We start from the raw sequence: 20,097 nt of genomic DNA, 5'->3' as shown, positions 1-20,097 counted from the left end.
AACGATGAGACCATGACCTAAGCCAAAGTCGGACGCTTAACCGACTGAGCCACCCAGGTGCCCCAAGTTTATATATTAAAAAAAAAAAAAAAAAAAAAATAGAAACCTTTAATCCAAGTAGCTATTAAAAAGTAATGCATTGCACAAAATCATCGCTCTCTAATCACTTCTTACAGGATAGAAGATAAGTGTAGAGATTTATCCATATTGCACACTAGTATTTGAGGACCAAATTGTAGATACTGACTTCAGAGTTGTGTTATAGAACAAGGGTTCACCCAGCTGAGTATGTGCTGTCGACATCAATGCTGTTTAAACTTTTTTTTTTTAAATGTTGTTCAAACTTTTAAAATCGCAGACCACAGAAAATTATTGTATTTCACAGGGTGTCTTACTATGCACATTTACATTTCTCTAATTGGATCGTTTCATGAAGAAGACTGTATTGTATTCCATTCACTTTCCTTTTCTTTTAATAGTGGCCTGGAGTCATTACATTTATCCCATCACTGGCTAATGGGTTTAAGTCCACACTTGGGCTTTTATGCACACTGCTACCTCCAAGTCTTTCCACTCATTAAATATTGTTTTTGGCCATGAAGGAACAAACAGGATAGACAGTGAAAAGATAAGTCACACTTGAGTCTCTGAAAAGTGTCAGTCTTAGAAAAAAGGGGCAGCTACCTATATGCTTTGTCTTACAGTTACCAAAAAAGGCTCTGTCCTCTGAATTTCACCTGCTTCCTGCCATGGGGCTCACAGTGAAACCGTCAGAGACCCATTCATTCCTGACAAGTTGGATTTCAAGTTTGCAAACGCATAATCTATGCTTTCTTGCAGAGATTTTATTCTCAGGGATTTAATGACCCCCAGCTCAGAGCATGGCAGAGATATTGTTGGGGTGTTGGTGAGGGTGGGAGAAAGGATGTAAATCAGAATCAGGAAAAATGGAGGTAAACCAGGGTGCGAGGGTACCCAGGACAAAATTTTACTAAAATAACTTGGCTTACAGAATGGATCTCTTTTCAAAAGCAAACAAACAAAAACCAAAAACAAACAAAAACTTACAAAACTGAAAAAAACAGACACAAAAAATGATCTGTGAAAAGTCTGGGTTCTAATTTCAGGTTAAGGAGTTTGATTCGTGGCCATTCATCTCACTATGGATCTCTCTAATAGTGGATGCGGACCATGATTTTAGGCATTTAAAGATCTAACCTTCTGATTTGGAGATCGAAGTTAATGCTCATGTTTGTTTTCTCAAGACGTGGAACTGCAAATCGGAGGCCCAGAGAGTACTAAAAGAAAAAAATCACAAGACACTAAGGTTATTACAGGGAGGGACCATATACACAGCCTAAAAATCTTTTTAAATCATCCCTGCACTTCTCTCTCTGCCCCTGGTGGGATTCTCTCTCTGCCCCTTGCTCACTTGTGCCCTCTCTCTCTCAAAAAAATAAAAAAATAAAAATCATCCCTGCAAATCCCTATCTCATATTGCTGCCCTTTTCCCTGCTTCCACCCCGGGGGTTACCTAGAGGAAGTCACAGAACTAAGACTGCAGAGGCCAGACATTCAAGTCCCTCTACATTGTGGTTCATTCTCTTCATTTAGTCCTGTACGAATTCTTCTCCTGCCACCTTCCTATGTGCTAAATTAAAAACAACCTAAATATACAAGAGGCAATTGATGTGGAAAACTGTAATGCTTGTATTTGATGCACATTTACGGCGTCATTGAAACTGACTGCGAATTGGGTCATTGGGTGGGACGCCTACGCAAATACGTGGAAAATGCTTCTAATGGAACGATGACCGATAAAGAAAAAGGTTACAAAGTTGTACATGCAGTGTGTTTCAGGTATTGTTTTAAAAGTTTGTCGGTGGAAAAATGACTGTACAGGAGTGAGGGTGTATTGTAAAAAAATATATACCAGAATACTATGCTATGGTAATAATATTAAGGTTATGAGCGTAGGGATTGTTTTTGTACCTTTCTTGATTTCCCAAAGTTTTAAACCTCTTATTTTTTTAAGCTGAGGACAGGTTTTTAAAACTTTGGGGAAAATTAGTCCAATGATAATATCAATAAGGAAGTAAAAATAAGAGCCAATAATTCTATCACTTACTCTCCTATGTACTGTGCTAAAGCCTTACATGCCTTGTCTCACGTAATCATGACAACCACCCCATGAGGTGGGTACTCTGATTGTTGACATTTTACACTCTGAGCAGTCATCTGAGGATCAGGGAGATCAAGTGCCTTCCTCCAGGTGCACAGCAAAGGACGTGTAGAGTTGGAATTGAAATTCTTGCAAGCTGACTCTGGAAGCTGCACTCAAGGCCACTACGCCCCGAGAATCAGATCATTGATTAAAAACTCGTGTTAATATGAACCAGTAGTAATATGAACTAATAATAAATCATCATTCTAATCATAAATCGTCATCATTTCCCTAGCCCTTACTGAATGCGTTACAAGCAGGCACTGTCCCAGTGGCTTTATATATATCATGTCAGTGCACTGCTCCAAACTTTCCTGAATGTGGTGATTCTCCCATTTCAATGTGACTCGTCCAAGGTATCACAACTGATGAGCAGCAAAGCTGGGATTTAAACCCATGTGTATCTATTAAGCCTATGCATCCTTATGCCCCAGCCATGATGAATTCTTTTATGATATCAAATGTGCAATTTTTGGTCAGACCCCGGGGACTTTGCACATACACTTCCCCCTTCTTTGAAAACCTTAAAACTTTTCTGCTTTCTTCTACTTGAAGACGTTCTACTCATGCTTCAAAGCTCAGGACGAGAGATCCTCCTGCAACATACTATCCGATCCCACAGGGCCGGTCAGGCAGAAATTTTCTCTTTATTCCCCCATCTCCTTCTTTGCAACCTCCGATAGTGTTAATGTTGAGTTTCTTATTGAATGGGCGTTGTATATTTTCATCTTGATATTGTCAGACTCTAGCTTGGTACCAGGTATACAGAAGGGATGCACTAAAACAGTTCCAGTGGTGGGGATCTTACTCTATTGGGATGAAGCCTGGCTAATGTCGGTCCTCATTACAGAACAATTCAGCCTGGGACAAAGATACAATAAAGATGTGACAATTTCATATTGTAAGAGACACATGTATTCTCAGCTAGAACCAAACACCAAATATCTGGGCGGATTCTAAAGGACCTTTGCTGAACCACCACTTACTCGTCTTCCTGCTTGAGAGATTTTCCAAGTTTTTATAAATCCTATTGGCACCTATTTTATATGACTATAGCTATTATATGAAAATGACATTACTACTTACAAATCAGGAGTAATACTTCTGAATACTACCTTGAATGTTTTGTTAAATTAAAATAAAATGTCACTCGAAAACTTTTTTTTTTTTTTAAATATTGAGTGGGACTTAACTAAATGTTTCTGGTGATTTATGATGCTTTTTAATATTTAGGGCTGCTTTTATATTTGGAATTTTACTACGATCCACTGAGAGTATTTTTTTTTTAGTACAAAATGAAGAAGTAAATAAATCAAAGTGTTTTAAAAGAAAACAGAATGCAATAAAATTTGATGTGTTTAAGGGCATTAAAGGGTGAGATAAGAAAGCTATTAGGTTTCTTCCACTAGAGACCTCACAGATAAATGAATACAAACAATTTACCTCCTTGACTTCCAAAAATTATTTGCTGGTAAAACGGGCAGACATCATTTCACATAAATACATCCATGGTTAAGACCACACTGCATTTTTACCCTCTTTGAATGACACCAGTGGCCAGTTTTGCTCCAAGATTATTATTTGTTATTAATGATCTTGGATGATCTCTGGTTTAGATTGAACACTTGTAATACTGAAAAAGAAATGAGTGCCTGGTCATTTTTATAAAATTTTATGCAAATGCCACGGTTACCATGTCAATCTGTTCCTCTTTAGTGTTAGGTAGACCTCTTCTTCATGCCAAATTAGGTGATTGGATTTTTCTTGATAACCAGCAAAAGGATTTATTAGTTTCTGGACAAAAGGATTCTAATGGAAAATGTCCCAATTTCTCAGCTGAGAAATCCCATTCTGTCTTTCATGGCTTCGTTTAAAAATCTCATCTTGTCTGTTATTCATTAGTTTTTATCCAAATACTTTTCCCAATTTTGCAGACCAGACAGAACATGGACTTTGTGTGAGGTCCTGGTTCGAATCTTGGTTTCGTCGTTCATTATCTGTGTGATTTGGGGAAATTTATTTGATATCTCTCAGTCTCAATCTCCTCATCTATAACACAGGAGAAATACTCAACTAATGGGATTGTTGGTTGTGAAAATTTAACGAGATAACATAAAAAAAGTACTTAGTGATGCATTTATAACACAGAGAGCAATCAGTACATGTTAGCTAATAAAAAACTGTTATAAAATTTTATCTTTCATTTAAATAGTTACTTCTTTTGGCCTAACAAGTGAATTTACCAGACTATAGCTTGGCACACTTTATAAATAACTGGGAGTTTAAATAAAGAGCGTAAAAAGTGTGTAAAAAAGCAAAAATATTATTTACTTTTAGAGCGTAAGAAAGCAAAAATATTGTAGCAGAATACCCTAAAGTAAAAATTGGGAATAGGAATTACTTGATACTTTCAAATGCTCAAATAAATGTGAGAGACCTTGGGCTAAAAGGTTTATTTACTGCAGGACTTCTCATCACCTTTAAAATGCGAATGTGCACCTAAATGTTCCAGAGGAGAATATGATACCCAGCAGTGACCACAGAACTCCCTTTTAAAGCCTTATCTCAAGGGATCAACACTCTTTGGAATATACTTTGGGAAGCTATTCTAATACAAACCTATGCAATTATGAATTTTTATGAAATTTTTTTCAAATAGGCCACTTCATTGATAATCATAAATATCTAATTTAAAACAGAGGAATACATATGTTTAGTTTATGAAACATTTAAATATGCAGTATTTGCAGATTTCAGAATTTTTTTCTGATTTATGACTTCATAATAAGTATGTCCACTGGGATATTTATTACAACAAGTTACTATGTGTACTTAAATGGCAGTTGCAATAAAATAAACTTATTGTCCACAAGAAAACCCGAATGAGAAGTTCCTAAATCTGGAAACAAGGAAAGAAGAAGAAAAACATGTCTTTATTCTTCCAAATTCACATTACAGATCATTATTAACTCTCTCTTTTTCTTGCTACAAACACATTTCAGTATTATTCTCAAGTTCAAATGCATGGAAAATATAGACCTGGCAGAGCTGACTCAAAACCTAGATCATGGTAACATTTTTAATATGAAAATACTGTGAATGATACCCATACGGGACAGGACGTATGTCAAAAATCCAAGTTTAATCACCTTTGCTAAAGTCTTTACTTATGTTATTTCTTAAGTCATTTACGGAATACCGAGAAACAATTGAACTGCCGTGAGATTCAAAGAAACAAATATCCCAAGAAAACATCTGTAGTAAAAAAGAAAAAAAAAAAAAGTCTTCATAGATGTGTACCATCTAAAAGACATGTTAAGAGTAAAATGAAAAGAGAAAGCATATGAAAGTATCCATCTTTTCATGTGTTTAACCTCAGGGTTCCCACTCTGTATAGGATGTAATGCCACCCCCCCCCCCCCCCCACCACCACCTTGGTCGTTTCCTGCCTAATTTGTTTTCGTTACCAGGTGCTAAACAGCTGAGTGCCAGTGGGGGCGCTTTCCACGAGCTGTCTTTAAAATGCAATTAGAACCTAGGAAGGGCTTCTGGGTTTCTCTTACATTTGTTCCAGCCACCATAGGGTTGCCAAGGTCACACACCACCATCCGGCTTGTATTTTCCATCTTGTACTCACAGCTCAGTGGACGTAGCCCCTGCAGTGGGAAAGAACACCAGCATGGAGTTCGGGGGGGTGGCGGGGGGGGGGGGGGGGCGGCAAATAAGTTACATCCTGTCACAAAGGCAACGCGGTGTGGGCGGCAAGCTTCCCTTGATTTCAAACACCTGTGTGGGCCACCGGGCCCAGGAGTTCACGGGTGACCATTAACAAGGAAGAGACGCTTGGGAGACAGAAAGATCAGAGTTTAATTTGAGAAGGAGGTTGGAGCGGTAAGCGCGATGTGTTTCACGGAGGAGCAAAATGCTTACCACGTGCAACAAGGAACGTTTTAGAAATTATTGGCACTATTGCTCATGTTAAATTTGGGCCAGGAGGATCACAGATGAGTAACCACCAGGGAACAAATTTATTCTTGCCAAGATGAAATGGCGGCTATTAGCAGAGGGTATCGTATGCCTCGGTGACCATGTGCAAGAGAACTGCTCTGAACACAGAGTCCTACACACCATGGTCCTAATTTTGAGGCGACACAACGATCTCTGTTCGTTCCTCTAAATACTCAAGACGGGAATAGAACGCTTTCGTGTTTCCCCAGTGCTTCCCGTCTCCCTTCTTCCCCTTATAGCCTGTTCTCATCAGAAAGTATAAAAACTCAAGTTTGAAGAGGCGTTTAGAGCTAGGTGCGGGACAAGTTCTCAAGGTTACAGCAAACGAAAGGGAGAAGTGAGGGAGCTTTATCTCTGAACTTCTTCCCTCTGCGTCAGGTCTCTCTCGTGTCTTGATGCTACTCCCAGCTGCCTCGAAATCCGCACCTTGCTGTCCACCCTTAGTCCCTTCCCATTTTTCAAAACCTGATGTCCCTGTGGCCCTGCTCCACCTCCAGTGATAGCTACAAACGTTCACCCCTTATTTCCCTCTAACTTACGAAGTGCCACTAACATGACCCGTCATCCTCATACCCAGAGATAAGCTGAAACAGGAGGACCTTCACAAGGAGCAACCTTTTGGGAATTTCCGCCCCAGGAGAGGTCCGTGGAAGGAAGAGCATTCTGAATATGAGGACCATCTGTCCATCTGTCAGCTCTACTGAAATTTCATTTAAGGAAGTAATGTGAATTCTCATGTAAAAGTTTCAGAAATCACCCTCTATCCCATTCTTCCCACTTCATTGAGGAAAAACCAAGATCCAACACCAAAACAATGAGAAGCTAGACAAACAACCAGACATCAAGGTGAAAAATTTTGTTAATTTTGCCTCGAGAAAATTAACCTCAGGGGGACAGGGGTTTTTGTATCTCTTTTATTCCCAGTGCCTGGAGCCGTGTTGGGCACAGAGCAGTAAATGGTGTCAGGAGACAGCAGGAGCAGATCACACGCTTTGCTAAGATGGGGCTGAAATGAATGGAAACACAACTAACTATAAAATCCTCCCTCCTGGGGGCGCCTGGGGGGCTCAGTCAGTTAAGCGTCTGACTTCAAGCTCAGGTCATGATCTTGCAGTCTATGAGTTGGAGCCCCACGTCTCGCTCTGTGCTGACAGCTCAGAGCCTGGAGCCTGCTACGGATTCTGTGTCTCCCTCTCCTTCTGTCCCCTGCTCACACTCTCTCTCAAAAATAAATTAAAACACACACACACACACACACACACACACACACACACACACACAAATCCTCCCTCCTGCAGTCAACCAGGTAGGAACACCCACTGAAAAGTCTGTTCAGAATGATCAGAAAGGAGCAACTGACCGATATCTGGAGGCACCTTAATATATGCTCTCTCTAAATAACTTGCATGACACATTAGTATCTAGGCAGCTAAGAAACATATTTTCAAAAAGCTGGTAATGCTCTCTCTTCTGAAAGATAGCATTAGCATGTATTTAAATTCTTTTTTTTTTAACTTTTTTTTTTAACGTTTATTTATTTTTGAGACAGAGAGAGACAAAGCATGAACAAGGGAGGAGCAGAGAGAGAGGGAGACACAGAATCTGAAACAGGCTCCAGTCTCTGAGCTGTCAGCACAGAGCCCGACGCGGGGCTTGAACTCACGGACCGTGAGATCATGACCCGAGCCTAAGTCGGACGCTTAACCAACCAAGCCACCCAGACACCCCTTTAAATTCTTAAGGATCTGTAACTAACCCTAATTGTACAGAGATGTTTGTGTTCAAATTATTAAGTCAATCCTGAAAACAGAAAAAAAGAACCCAGCTAAAACGTTTTTTAAAATGTCCACGAACCCTTTGAATATATAATTCAAAGTTAGTTTCTATAGTAAATATTTTTATCTTATCTAAAGGTTAAAAGTTATATGTACATTTTTCCCAGCTTTCTAGAAATAGCTTTTTCACATCAATCAAAGATCTTTTCTTTCCCCAGTCCCTCCCACCCTTTTTCTTTTTTTAACCTTTACTTCCTTTCTCTGAGAGGAACAATGATTGTTTTTCTAGATATTTCTAGATTATTTTCCTTAGCTGTTCCAGGGACACTCTTGCTGTAATCCATTTATAGCTCTTAACATATTATTCATTCACTAAAAATATGTACTGTGTACCTGCTATTTACCAGGAACTGATAAAAACTCCTTGTCCTCACCGAATTTCCAATTACTGTAACAACCATAATAAGTAATCACAAGCATTCTAAAAAGTAATGGAAACATAATCAGTGCAGTTTCAGTTTTACGATAGGAGAGATTCATAATGATAGAGGAGGTTATGCACTTAGATGTAAGTAGCAGATTGAAGGAGGTGACATCAGGCTGCTGGGGGGCAGTGCAGACCAGTGGTTAAGAGCACGGGATTGGACCCACCAGTGAAGTGTATGCCAGGCAACAGCTGTGTTAGGCATGTTAGTAAATCTCTCCTCCTCTGTAAGTGGGGGATACCGATAGCCTTTCTGTTTTGCTACAAGTCCGCTACGGAGATTAAGTAAATTAAACCCATATAAGATCTCAGAGCAGTGCCCAGCCCATCTCGATTCTTCAATACACGTTTGCAGCCTCAATCATGACTGAGCTGAGACTTGAAGGATAAAGAGAAAGAAGTGAGCTGGATAAAGGGGAGGAGGGAGTGGAGTTGGTGCGTCCGAGAGAATGAGCAGCAGCCACAAACTCTTGTGGCAACAGAGCACACGTGCACTCCAGGAACTGGAAAGAAATTCAGTCCTGCTGGCATGTAGGGTGCGGGGGAAGGGAAAGGATCCAAGCCCAGGGACGAGAGGCTAAAGAGGTGAACAGGGGTGACAGAAGTAAGGGCCTCGGTAGTTACTGAGGGGCTTTGGGCTTTATCCTCAAAGCAATGGGGACTTAATGAGGGGTTGCAGCAAGAGGGTGCTGTGGTCAGATTTACATTTTAGGGAGAGGACGACCCCTTGCAGAGAGGGGAGGGGAGGCAGGGAGATGGGGAGATTAGTTAGGAGACATTTGTGATCTCGGCAGAAGATCACGCCAGCTCTGATGAAGGCAGGTGTCAGGGGCGGTGTCAGGGGCAGCAGGTGGAGAGAAGAGATGAACTGGGGACAGAGGTGGGCTGGAGAAACGAGGTGGCTCCTGGTGCCTTTCTCTGACCCAGGCCATGGAGGCGGGAGAAGGGTGAGTCTGGGAGGTTGACAAATCTAGTTCTGGACACGCTGGATGTGAGGTGGCCAGGAGGCAGGGGAGGTGGTCCATGAGGTCCCCCGGATACCAAATGCATAGAGACAGAAAGCTGACCTGTGGTTACCAGGGGCTGGGGGAACAGGTGTTAGTGTTGAGTGAGTACAGGGTTTCCATCTGGGAAGATGAAAAAGTTCTTTGCTGGATGGTTTTAGGTAAAGGTTGTGCAATCATGTGAATGCACTTAATCCCATTGAATGACACACTTAGAAATGGTTAAAATGCTAAAATATATTACATATATTTTTGCCATAATAATAATGCTAATCATAATCATCACATAAAGCACATAAGCCCTTATTCCTAGAACATTTTAGAAAAAGTCAGCAAAGGGAAGTATGAAGTCTGGCTCGGTGAAGGTTTCCAGAGAAGGAGATGGTCAGCATTTATATTTTTGAAATGATGAATGTGTTCAACAAAAGAATAACAAAACTTACAATCAGATAATCCTAATACGTTTTCCCCTGAGAGAAGATTGTCTAAAAAAAAACCCTTGAGCTGAGTTCAAAAAAAAAGGTACGCAAACCTCAAACTGCTTAGAGAGAAAGAACAAATTAGAATGTGGCTTCAGTCATGAGAGATTCAAAGACTGAGCTAAGTCTCTGCCCAAGGGAAGCTGATGGAAGAAAAAAAGTTAAGGGGCTTATTTGAGACTGTGGACGATGTCCGTTGTAATGTTTACAGCCAGAGATGGAAACGATAAGCGTTCTCCCATATTTTCCATGCAACCAAGTCCACGGTAAACTGGATGTTTTGCTAAAAGAACATTTTAGAAAAGACGCTTTGTTTAACGAAGTCGGGGGTGGAATGACACGAAGGAACTGAAATGAAAACATGAGTGAAGCCACGGAACATTTTTAAAAATAACATACTCGAGCCTCATTTCTTTGTTTGTTTACATAGTATTTGCATGTAAGTGTGTACAGGTGATATTTTTCCATAAATTTCTCCAACAGAAACTCGTAATGATTCTATGACTGTCAAAGATATGTGATGATCACTCACCTGGATTTCTTTATTTATTTTTCACGAAGAAGATAATTTAACCAACACATGAACCGCAAGCCTAGAGGGGTGAGTAGAGATTTTAATAATCTCTACATCTATAAATGCCTATGAAGTATCAACATCACAACAGTTTGCTGACATTAATTTTTTTTAAGTTATTGTCTACTTTTTTTTTTTTTTAATAATTTCTAGGGGTGCCTGGGTGGCTCAGTTGGTTGGCGTCCGACTCCGGCTCAGGTCATGATCTCAATAGCTTGTGGGTTTGAGCCCCTTGTGGGGCTCTGTGCTGACAGCTCAGAGCCTGGAGCCTGCTTCCGATTCTGTGTTCCTCTCTTGCTCCTGCCCCTCATCCACTCATGCTCTGTCTCTCTCTCTCTTAAGAATAAATAAAAAACATTAAAAAAATTTTTTTAAAGTAATCTCTACACCCAACGTGGGGCTCGAACTCATGACCCTGAGATCAAGAGTCACATGCTCTTCTGACTGAGCTAGCCAGGTACCCCTGCTAACATCTCTTGAGAGAAATCGTTTTTCATTAAATTATTTAGTCTTTGTGGGGCACCTGGGCGGCTTAGTTGGGTATGCAACTGACTTTTGATTTCAGGTCAGGTCATGATCTTGTGGTTCATGAGTCTGAGCCCCATGTTGGGCTCTATGCTGACCGCGCTGAGCCTGTTTGGGATTCTCTCTGTCTTGCTCTCTGCCCCTCCCCCGTTTGCTGTCTCTCCCTCACACCCTCAAAATAAACAAAATTAAAAAAATTATTTAGTCATTAGAATGTTCATACGCCTCAAAGTATGTGGTATTTGGAAATTAACAGACATTTAACAAATAGTAGTTCAATGAACAAACCCATCGGCATGTCTTAAAGGAGTTCCCTTCGTGCCTCGTTCTATGTGAAGCACAGAGGTGGCCATGAGGAAATGTTAAAGTGGGTCTCTGTCCTTGATTGTGAGTCTGTACATTTCTGAAAATGAGGGACTTTCCCCACTGTCCTGCAATGTATTTTTGATGTGTTTTTAGACCAAGTGATTAAAAACACAGCAGAACCTGAGGATACCCTGAGTGGGAAGATTCATGTTCTGATAAAGGAGAGGAAAGATCGTAAAAAGCATTGTCAGTTTAATAAATGGTGGCATTGCCCGACCAGCAAATAATGACAAAGACCTGGCTTTTCTCGGTCCTGGTCCCAAAAAGGTGGGCCACGAAGAAAGAAAAATGAACGTGTTTCCTTTCCAGTGCCTGTCTCTGCTGTTATCAGTGCTCAGCTGGGATTGGTCAGACCTTCCTCTATAAGCAATAATGAAAACCAGAGCTCCCGGGACCTGCTTGAAACGAAGGGAACTAAAAACAAAGGCCTGAAAACAGCCAGCGAGGGTGGGAGTTAACAGGGGAGTCTAGCTGATAGATCGCATTAGTGAGATTCTTCTCTCAGCCAGCTGTATTCTCTTCCTTGCTTCAGCTCTCCATCTTTGCCCAACTGATCTTTGCACTATGGCCAAGAAAGATATTAATATTGCTTAAGACCACCTCCCCTTCCTGGCTCACTGCTATTATGATTAGCAAAGCCGGGTGCCATTTTGTTCTCCTTCATTTGGGAAGAAAGTCTCAGCTAAGATGGCTCTACTTAATGTCGCTTTGACTTCAAATATATACCGGAGTTCTTTCCGACTTCAAATACTGGGCAAGGCATTACCTTGTTGCTGCGTTCAATCCCAACATAATCTGCCTCTTCTGGTATCATCACGAAGAGTTCAGCTTCATAGGCACCTTCTCCTTCATTTCTTGCATTGATTACGAGCATAAGATGATTTTCATCTCCAATGATGACCTGATACTTATCTCTAAAAACGTAGTTTAAAAGGAATATTAGTTACCATACTTCTCTGGATTCGCAGATATTTTATCTAAGGACTTGGAAGGAAAGAAGGACGATAGGGAAATATGAGACTTGGACAAGAAGATGGTTGGATCATCATGAGGGGGTGGTGAGAAGAAGTAAGAGAACCGCATCTGTATGGGCAGAGCAGGAGGACATCCAGTGGTGTGCTGGTAACGCCGAACAACATTACCAAAAAAAAAACAAAAAAAAGAGTACCAATGTGTAGCATTTGCTCATTCCAGCGGCCTAATCCTCCCACTGTGGTCAATTTCAGGCTACTGACATACTTAATCTGCCAGAAAGAAATCCAGGAAATCGGATGATTGGTTCCCAAGCCAGAATAAGGCAGCCCTGGCGTATCACTCAACACACCCGACAGGAAGACGATGAGCAGTGGGTGAAAAGGCAGAGATGTTTTAGAAACGGACAGGGGGAGGTGTGGATGCCAAGAGAACCGTAAGAGGGAAGGAAAGAGGCAGATACAATAAAATCTCAGCCGGTGGAGGATTCTGAGGTATTTTGAGGAATTTTCCTTCTCTCCAAACCTCAAACTGAGCCGATTTTGCCACTTTTAACCCTTAATCAATCACAGCTGTTGTTTCGGACACTGGCTCAATCGTGAAGTTTGGGAAGAACATCCCCTAAAAAGACTGCCAAGCAGGTTCCAAACACTGGCGGCGAGATGGGCCTTGGGTGGGTGTGTGTTGGGGATGAGAAGCCTGAATCTGCTTTTCCCGACATAGGATGTTGTACATCTGACTCTTGTTTCTTGCCCTAACAAGATGCAGTGTAGTTACCAGTGCCAGACTGGTGACTCTCCATTACAGGCAACCGGAAAGACTTTTGATTCTTAATTTGACTTGGGGACACCTTCTGCCTGACTCCACAGAGTGCCATTAAAATAGTTGTTTCAGCAAAGTAAAAGCGATTACGGTTTGACAACTTTAAGGATGCTTTTGAGCCACGGCCCCCGCACAAGCTGGTTCGGGCTAAGGTGGAAACAGAACCAGCCCGAGTCTCTTGCACGCACGACTCAGGCAAGTACGTACAACTTGAATCACCCCCCAGATGAGTTTACTTTGAACAAAAACATTTTTTTTCCCGCTTTTGCTGAAAGATGAAAAGAGCCCAAGCGAAATCTTAGGGTGTGTTCATTTCACACCGGTGACAAAGGACTGACCCAAACCACAGGCTGACCCGAAGTGTTGCCAAGCTCAAGAATTTCACACAGGGTATTTTTTTTTTTTGTAGTCGTTGGAAGTGTATACTTTCTCCAGAGAAGCTTTAAATAAACACCTGTATTCCATTAGATAAAACGCACAAGTTTATTTATTTAAACTTACGGTCTAGCTGACAGCTTCAGGTCAGGAATGCACATGTTGTCTTCTCCACAGTCCACCAGGATGTGAGCCTGTGTTGTGCAAACAGGCATCAGGAATAATCTCGGAAAACCTGAATCACATCCTTTTTTCTTGACAACTATGAACGATTCCACAAATTAAACCAAGGCTTTCGTTTCTCTCTGCGTGAATTCTGCCCAGCTAAAAACCCGAAGCAAGGCAGTGATCTTCCGGTATAACTTCGTTTACATAATAGCCTGATCCCCATTCATTCGGAAATGTCCATAAAGAAGGTACTCGGGCAGCACTTTGAGGATCAGAGGCTGTATTGATTCCATTACAGCCACATTTTGAACAAATTAAGTCTTGGTTGCACAAGGGGAAGGGCTTCCGAAAACACAGTGATGCAGCGTTTCAGGAAACACGTTAGGAAAATCTCCCAAACGTTACAAGTTTGTGTGCAGGAACGAAAACAAAAGAGGCTGGATTTGGTGTTAAGGTCACAGGAGCGCTGCCCAGGGCCTGACCGAGAATCAACCATCAAAGACCATCGGGGACCTACCTGCTCGGTGACAGTGTTTTCCTTGTAGTAATTCAATATTGGTTTCACGTCCAGGCCTTCTTTAAAGGTGGATTCATCCAAACTGTAATTCAAACTAATGTTGATTGGAGATAATTTATCTCGGAATTCGGTTTCATCCTAGGGAAAATAATCACAAACGCAAGGAAGGCTCTGTGAAATAGCTACATGATGTTAGTCTGCGAGAGGCAGGCAACAGGTGACCTCAGTCAGTGGACGTGAACGAGGAGGTAATTATCACGGCAGCGGGCTTAGGTACACGCTGACTGAGGTGGAATATAGGATTAATTAACACACGCTCGGGAACGAAACCGTTTAGACTTGTGGCTTCGTTGAAATAGATGCTTCTGGAGGCAGTTTTCAGGTTCTGCAGATCTCAGTGACTCACACAAATTGGTTAAATTGCAAAGGGAAAAAACATACTCATATACGCAATAAATGTCATGGAAAGTTTCGTGACTTTTTATTTTCATGAGGTTGGCCGCATTTAGGAGTCCTCTTGGGCTCAGGAGAAGGAAACATCTTGATTCTTTTCCTCTCTTATTATCTCTTTCAGCTTGCATGAACTGCAAAACACCTTCACCACCCTCGGAAAAAACAAACAGAAGCCCTCCAGGGGAAGAGGGTCGTACCCCCAAAGGCCCTAAGGGCGGAGACAAAATAAGAAAGAGGATAACCCCACGACTGGTAAAAAAGCTGGGATAATAGTGTTATATATATTTCGGCTCTTTTATTCCACGGTAGGTCTTGGAGTTACTGTAAATATACATTTCTTTAAAAACAGAATTATAAATTACTTTCAATAAAGGCATTGAATGCCTGAACGTTTTCCCAACTTGGCTCTGAAATGCACATCGATAACATCTGGCCAAGTATCCTCACGCAGGAGAAAAATTCAAATAAATTGCGTTTCATGTTTATGGTTTTTTGGGAGGGAGGCAGTGAGAAATAAAAACCACCTGAGTGAGTACTATTATCAGGCTAGTGTGCAAGACAGAAAGAAGCTTTGGGAATTAATAGCCACATGCTGTTCGGTCAGCTGAAGAAAAGCTCAAAAACGGAGCGTGTGGCCCTTAGAAGAAAGTTTCCTCCTATAAAATGAAAATAGATGTGGATCTCTGTGGACCCGAAGGATGGTCCAGTAGAGAAGAAAGGTTGGAATTGGAGTCTGAACGTTAGGAGGCCAGAAGGGTGATTCTGGAACACTCACTCGGAGGTAAACGACAAAGTCCTGGCATTGGAGGGATTTCTGCCGCTTGATGGTGAGAGGGAAAATGAAATATGACTGATTGTTGTCAAGGAAAAGTGTGCGTTTGACGGCTCCTTTTTGTTTCAGAGTGTCCAAGTATACCTCGGCGGTCAGGCCTAAGGGACAGAAATAGAACACAAATATAATCAGGAAAGGCAAAGTATTCAGTGAATGCAGTGCTCGAATGAATTTCTATTTCCACTTGCTTATTCAGAAAACATTGTTTTCATAGTTGGGATCAAAAACAAATACACGAGCTGCAAAAGTTTTATAAAATACTCCCCAAGCTATGAAACTTGTTTTGTAATGGTTTGACACAGTCACTTCCCCCTCCCCCATGATGGTATCTGTTTTTATAGATAATATTAACACCAATTATTCAAGGAATATTTACAGAGAGGTTTCCATATATACAGTAGAAATCTTAATATTAGAAACGGGCTCATTGAAAGTTTTATAGGGTCTGCAGAGGAACGTTTATTGTTAACTTTTCTCAGTGTAGCATAGGAGTGTAAAAATGAAAACATGCTTACCTATTGTATTTGAAATGCTCTGGCCCGCTACTGAAGCACATACTTTTAAAGAAAAGCTATGGAAAATAATAGTCAATAATGTATTGGTTAATAACATTTTGAATCTGAAATAGAAATCTTACTTCACCTCACCCCAGGTCAAATGAATACATCATTTTTCCTTTATACTTCTCAGTATACACACACACAACTAACTGAATATACATGTATTTGTAAAAAAATACATACATACATATACACATATATACATACATACATATACATATATACATACATACATATACATATATACATACATACATATATATACACACACACACACACACACATATATATATATATATATATCTCACCAGTTGACCATAATACAATTAAGACAACTAACATGAATACATAGGAAGGTAATACTTTAATTTTTTTTTTTTTTTTTCAACGTTTTTTATTTATTTTTGGGACAGAGAGAGACAGAGCATGAACGGGGGAGGGGCAGAGAGAGAGGGAGACACAGAATCGGAAACAGGCTCCAGGCTCCGAGCCATCAGCCCAGAGCCTGACGCGGGGCTCGAACTCACGGGCTGCGAGATCGTGACCTGGCTGAAGTCGGACGCTTAACCGACTGCGCCACCCAGGCGCCCCAGGAAGGTAATACTTTAAAGCATTACTAGCAGCTAACTGATTTAATCATTGGATTAGTTAATTACTGGCTGCTTTGATTCAACAAATACAAATGAATATCATCCATGTGCCAGGGAGGGAAGAATTAGTCAATGCAGCTGGGGAACAGCCAGTCATAGAGCCTGGAGATAAGCAAGAACATGACTCCATTTGAGGAACCTGAGGAAATTCAGTATGGTTGGTGCATTCGAGCAAGGCCGGAAGCTAGAGGAGGGGAGGCTGGTTGGGTTGATCTGTGGGGAACAGGACTTTGAAAGTCATGTTAATCCTAAGAGGCACGGAGCCCTATGGGATGATTAACCCGCATCCCCACCCAGCTTAGGAGGAGATGGGGACCTGGTGGTAACTTGCTGGGTGTGGGTATAATTTGAGGCAGAGACATTCCAAGAGGGCAGGGAGAGAGAAGGAACATAAGGAGCTGAGTGTGGCTGTCTCAAGCTGGGTAGGCACAATGATATGGTGTAGAGAGACTATAAAAAGAGGGTAGATGTGCGTAAGAAACACCTTATAGTTTTGCTGGGAAATTGACCTAAACTCCAAAGAGATGTCTGCCATGGTTTGTGGGATGACTGGCACTCAGACCTGTTCTGTGGCCAAAGAGGGAATGAGAAATGGCCAGTCGTCTCTGCCTGGCTTTGCACAATGTGCTCACGTCCCTCCTGAACAATGGTAAGCCCTAACAGCCAGCATTCGGAATGGGGCTTTTTCACATTTCTAAGAAAGTAAAAATAGAAGAGACTACTTAACAATGATTTAAGGACACTCTTGACGTTTTCATTAATAAAATACTATAGTATAATTTGAATATTTCTACAGCATCCAAAAGCTGTAAATAATCCCCAATCATACTTTAATTATGTGTCAGCTTCCTGTGTCAAATATAATGAAAATGTGTCACATCTGGGACTCATCTATCTACCGTGACCTCAGTCAATGTCTCCCTTCAGGGTAAATAATTTGCCACATGCCATTAAGCCAATAGTTTCCTGAGATGTCTCTGCTATTACAAGTGTTTGTACCCCTTCCCCAGAGAAATCACAAATTCCAGCCCACTTCGACTTTAATTAGAATTATTTAAGAAAGATGAGTGGTTAACCATATCTTTAAATTCTGCAGCAGGTATGGCTTTCAAAACTGAAATATTTTCTGTGTCCAACTTTTTTTTGGGAAGTACTTGGCTGTGTGTTAAAATCATAGACGAAGTTCATTAACTTTTACAAGATAAATTCCTATTTATAATGAGATTGTCAACTTAGCTACGTTAAAATAATTTTATAGATAGGATTTTGTTTGACATGAAGATTTCAAAAGCACTGGAGTTTTTGAAAAAGTAATAAATGAAACTATGAATGTGAACATGATTGTCTCTTTGCGAGGAGGTATTTGATCGACAAATGATGTTAGCAGCTGAGTTATGAATTATATCAGTTACCGGTCAGTGTTATTCTTAACTCCCCCTTTCTGTTACCTTCAAATCATTAACTGGATGACTGTAACTTTCTTTTTTTTTAATTTTTTTTTAACGTTTTATTCATTTTTGAGAGAGAGAGAGCATGAACAGGGGAGGGTCAGAGAGAGAGGGAGACACAGAATCGGAAGCAGGCTCCAGGCTCTGAGCCATCAGCCCAGAGTCCGACGCCGGGCTCGAACTCACGTACTGTGAGATCATGACCTGAGCCGAAGTCGGACGCTCAACCGACTGAGCCACCCAGGCGCCCCTGTAACTATCTTTATACAGGTTTAAAATAACTGCTACAACTGATCGAGTTGTTGTTAGTAGCACCTCAACCTAAATGTGCTAGTTTGTAGACGTCTTTCACAGAAAAGAGTTACCAAATCAAAACGTTCCAAGCCCCCTGGTTCTGATCTAAAAGGAAAACCTCAAAATTTTATAGTAGTGGACAAAAATATTCATTCTTTTAAAGAAAATTTTTATTATCGGGCACCCGGCTGGCTTGGTCCCTAGAGCATGAGACGCTTGATCTCAGGTCCTGAGTTCAAGCCCCACACTGGGTGTGGAGTTTACTTAAAAAATTTTAAAAAGACCTAGTTTTATCAGGTGTTAGAAAATGTCATCCAGTTATAATAAATAAAACATTTAGAAAATTTTTATTACTGAAATATGGTAATATTTCAGTAATACAGTAATATGGTAATATCACATACAGTGTTCTATTTGTTTCAGGTGAACGACCCAGTGATTCAACAGCTCTATACATTACTCAGTGGTCACTGTGATGAGTGTAGTTACCATCTGCCACCAAACTTACAACAAAATGATGGACTCTGTTCCCTCTGCTGTCCTTTTCATCGTTGTGACTTACTTATTTTGTTAACTAGAAGTCTGTACCTCTTATTCTTCCTCATCTATTTTGCCTATCTCTCCGTCCCTCCCTCCTCTCTGCCGACCACTTGTTTGTCCTCTGTATGAATCTGTTTCTGGGTTTTTTTTGTTTGTTTATGCATTTGCTTTGTTTTTTAGGTTCCCCGTATGACTGAAATCATATGTTATTTGCGTTTCTCTGACTTATTTCACTCTAGGTCCATCCATGTTGTTGCAAATGACAGAATCTCATTCTTTTATGGCTGAGTAATTTCCACCGTGTATCTATACCCCATCTTCCTTATCCATTCATCTATGGACACTTGGGTAGCTTGGCTATTGTAAATAATGCTGCAATAAACATAGAAATCCATATGTCATTTCGAATTAGTGTTTTTGTTGAAGCATTCACTCTGAATTTAGCAAACTATATATTGTACGTAAACATACACATATATTCGCTATGTGTTTTATCTGCCAAAACATTTGGTCCACTCACGGTCTACACCTAATTATAAAGTACTCTTGCATTTTCAGGGAAAGTTGTGACCTATAATTAATTAGAGTTAAAACTGCAAACTTGAATTTATGGTCACATCCAATATGGTACATTAGTCTGAATAGGTCTGATTGGAGCAAAGACAACAAATCAACCCAGATCCCTCATCACATAAGTTCTAAAGGAAACTGACGTCTGTAGTGCTTCTAATATATCAGAAAGCCGGACAATACGTTATAAATCCTCTGACACCAGCCCCAACCCGATGTACAGTTGGAATAATGATGCTGTGGTATAACGGTGAGCGTAGCCATGCTTGATGGAAAAAGAATGAGGCGGATATGAAACAGGATTTAAAAGTACAAAGCAGTTCAGTTTTCAGCCTACGCAATTTAATTCGATTTCAGTGACAGCAAATATCAGATTTTGCATAAAGGTAGGCATACTGGAAAAGGTTTCCTCAGATTTGAAAAGTGGATAGGGATGATCTTTTACATTTATCAAATG

The 20,097-nt window shown here is 40.7% G+C and overlaps 1 protein-coding gene across 1 annotated transcript in view; it reads right to left on the bottom strand.

The window, feature by feature from the left end:
- Positions 1 to 20,097, bottom strand: part of ITGA8 (integrin subunit alpha 8) — a 188,832-nt gene that overhangs the window by 53,084 nt on the left and 115,651 nt on the right. Inside the window, exons 16-22 of the mRNA XM_019460684.2 lie at positions 16,094 to 16,149; positions 15,522 to 15,676; positions 14,294 to 14,431; positions 13,735 to 13,802; positions 12,206 to 12,353; positions 5,788 to 5,880; positions 1,219 to 1,298 (exon numbers count right to left, since the gene is read on the bottom strand). Of these exons, the coding sequence (XP_019316229.2) occupies positions 1,219 to 1,298; positions 5,788 to 5,880; positions 12,206 to 12,353; positions 13,735 to 13,802; positions 14,294 to 14,431; positions 15,522 to 15,676; positions 16,094 to 16,149 (738 nt within the window). The remainder of the gene's footprint in view (positions 1 to 1,218; positions 1,299 to 5,787; positions 5,881 to 12,205; positions 12,354 to 13,734; positions 13,803 to 14,293; positions 14,432 to 15,521; positions 15,677 to 16,093; positions 16,150 to 20,097) is intronic.

This window comes from Panthera pardus, unplaced genomic scaffold (genome assembly GCF_024362965.1).
Source record: "Panthera pardus isolate Hobbes unplaced genomic scaffold, ASM2436296v1 HiC_scaffold_6, whole genome shotgun sequence".
Classification (NCBI taxonomy): domain Eukaryota; kingdom Metazoa; phylum Chordata; class Mammalia; order Carnivora; family Felidae; genus Panthera; species Panthera pardus.
Note: the sequence above shows the minus strand (reverse complement) of the source record. Positions and strands in the feature narration are given on the sequence as shown.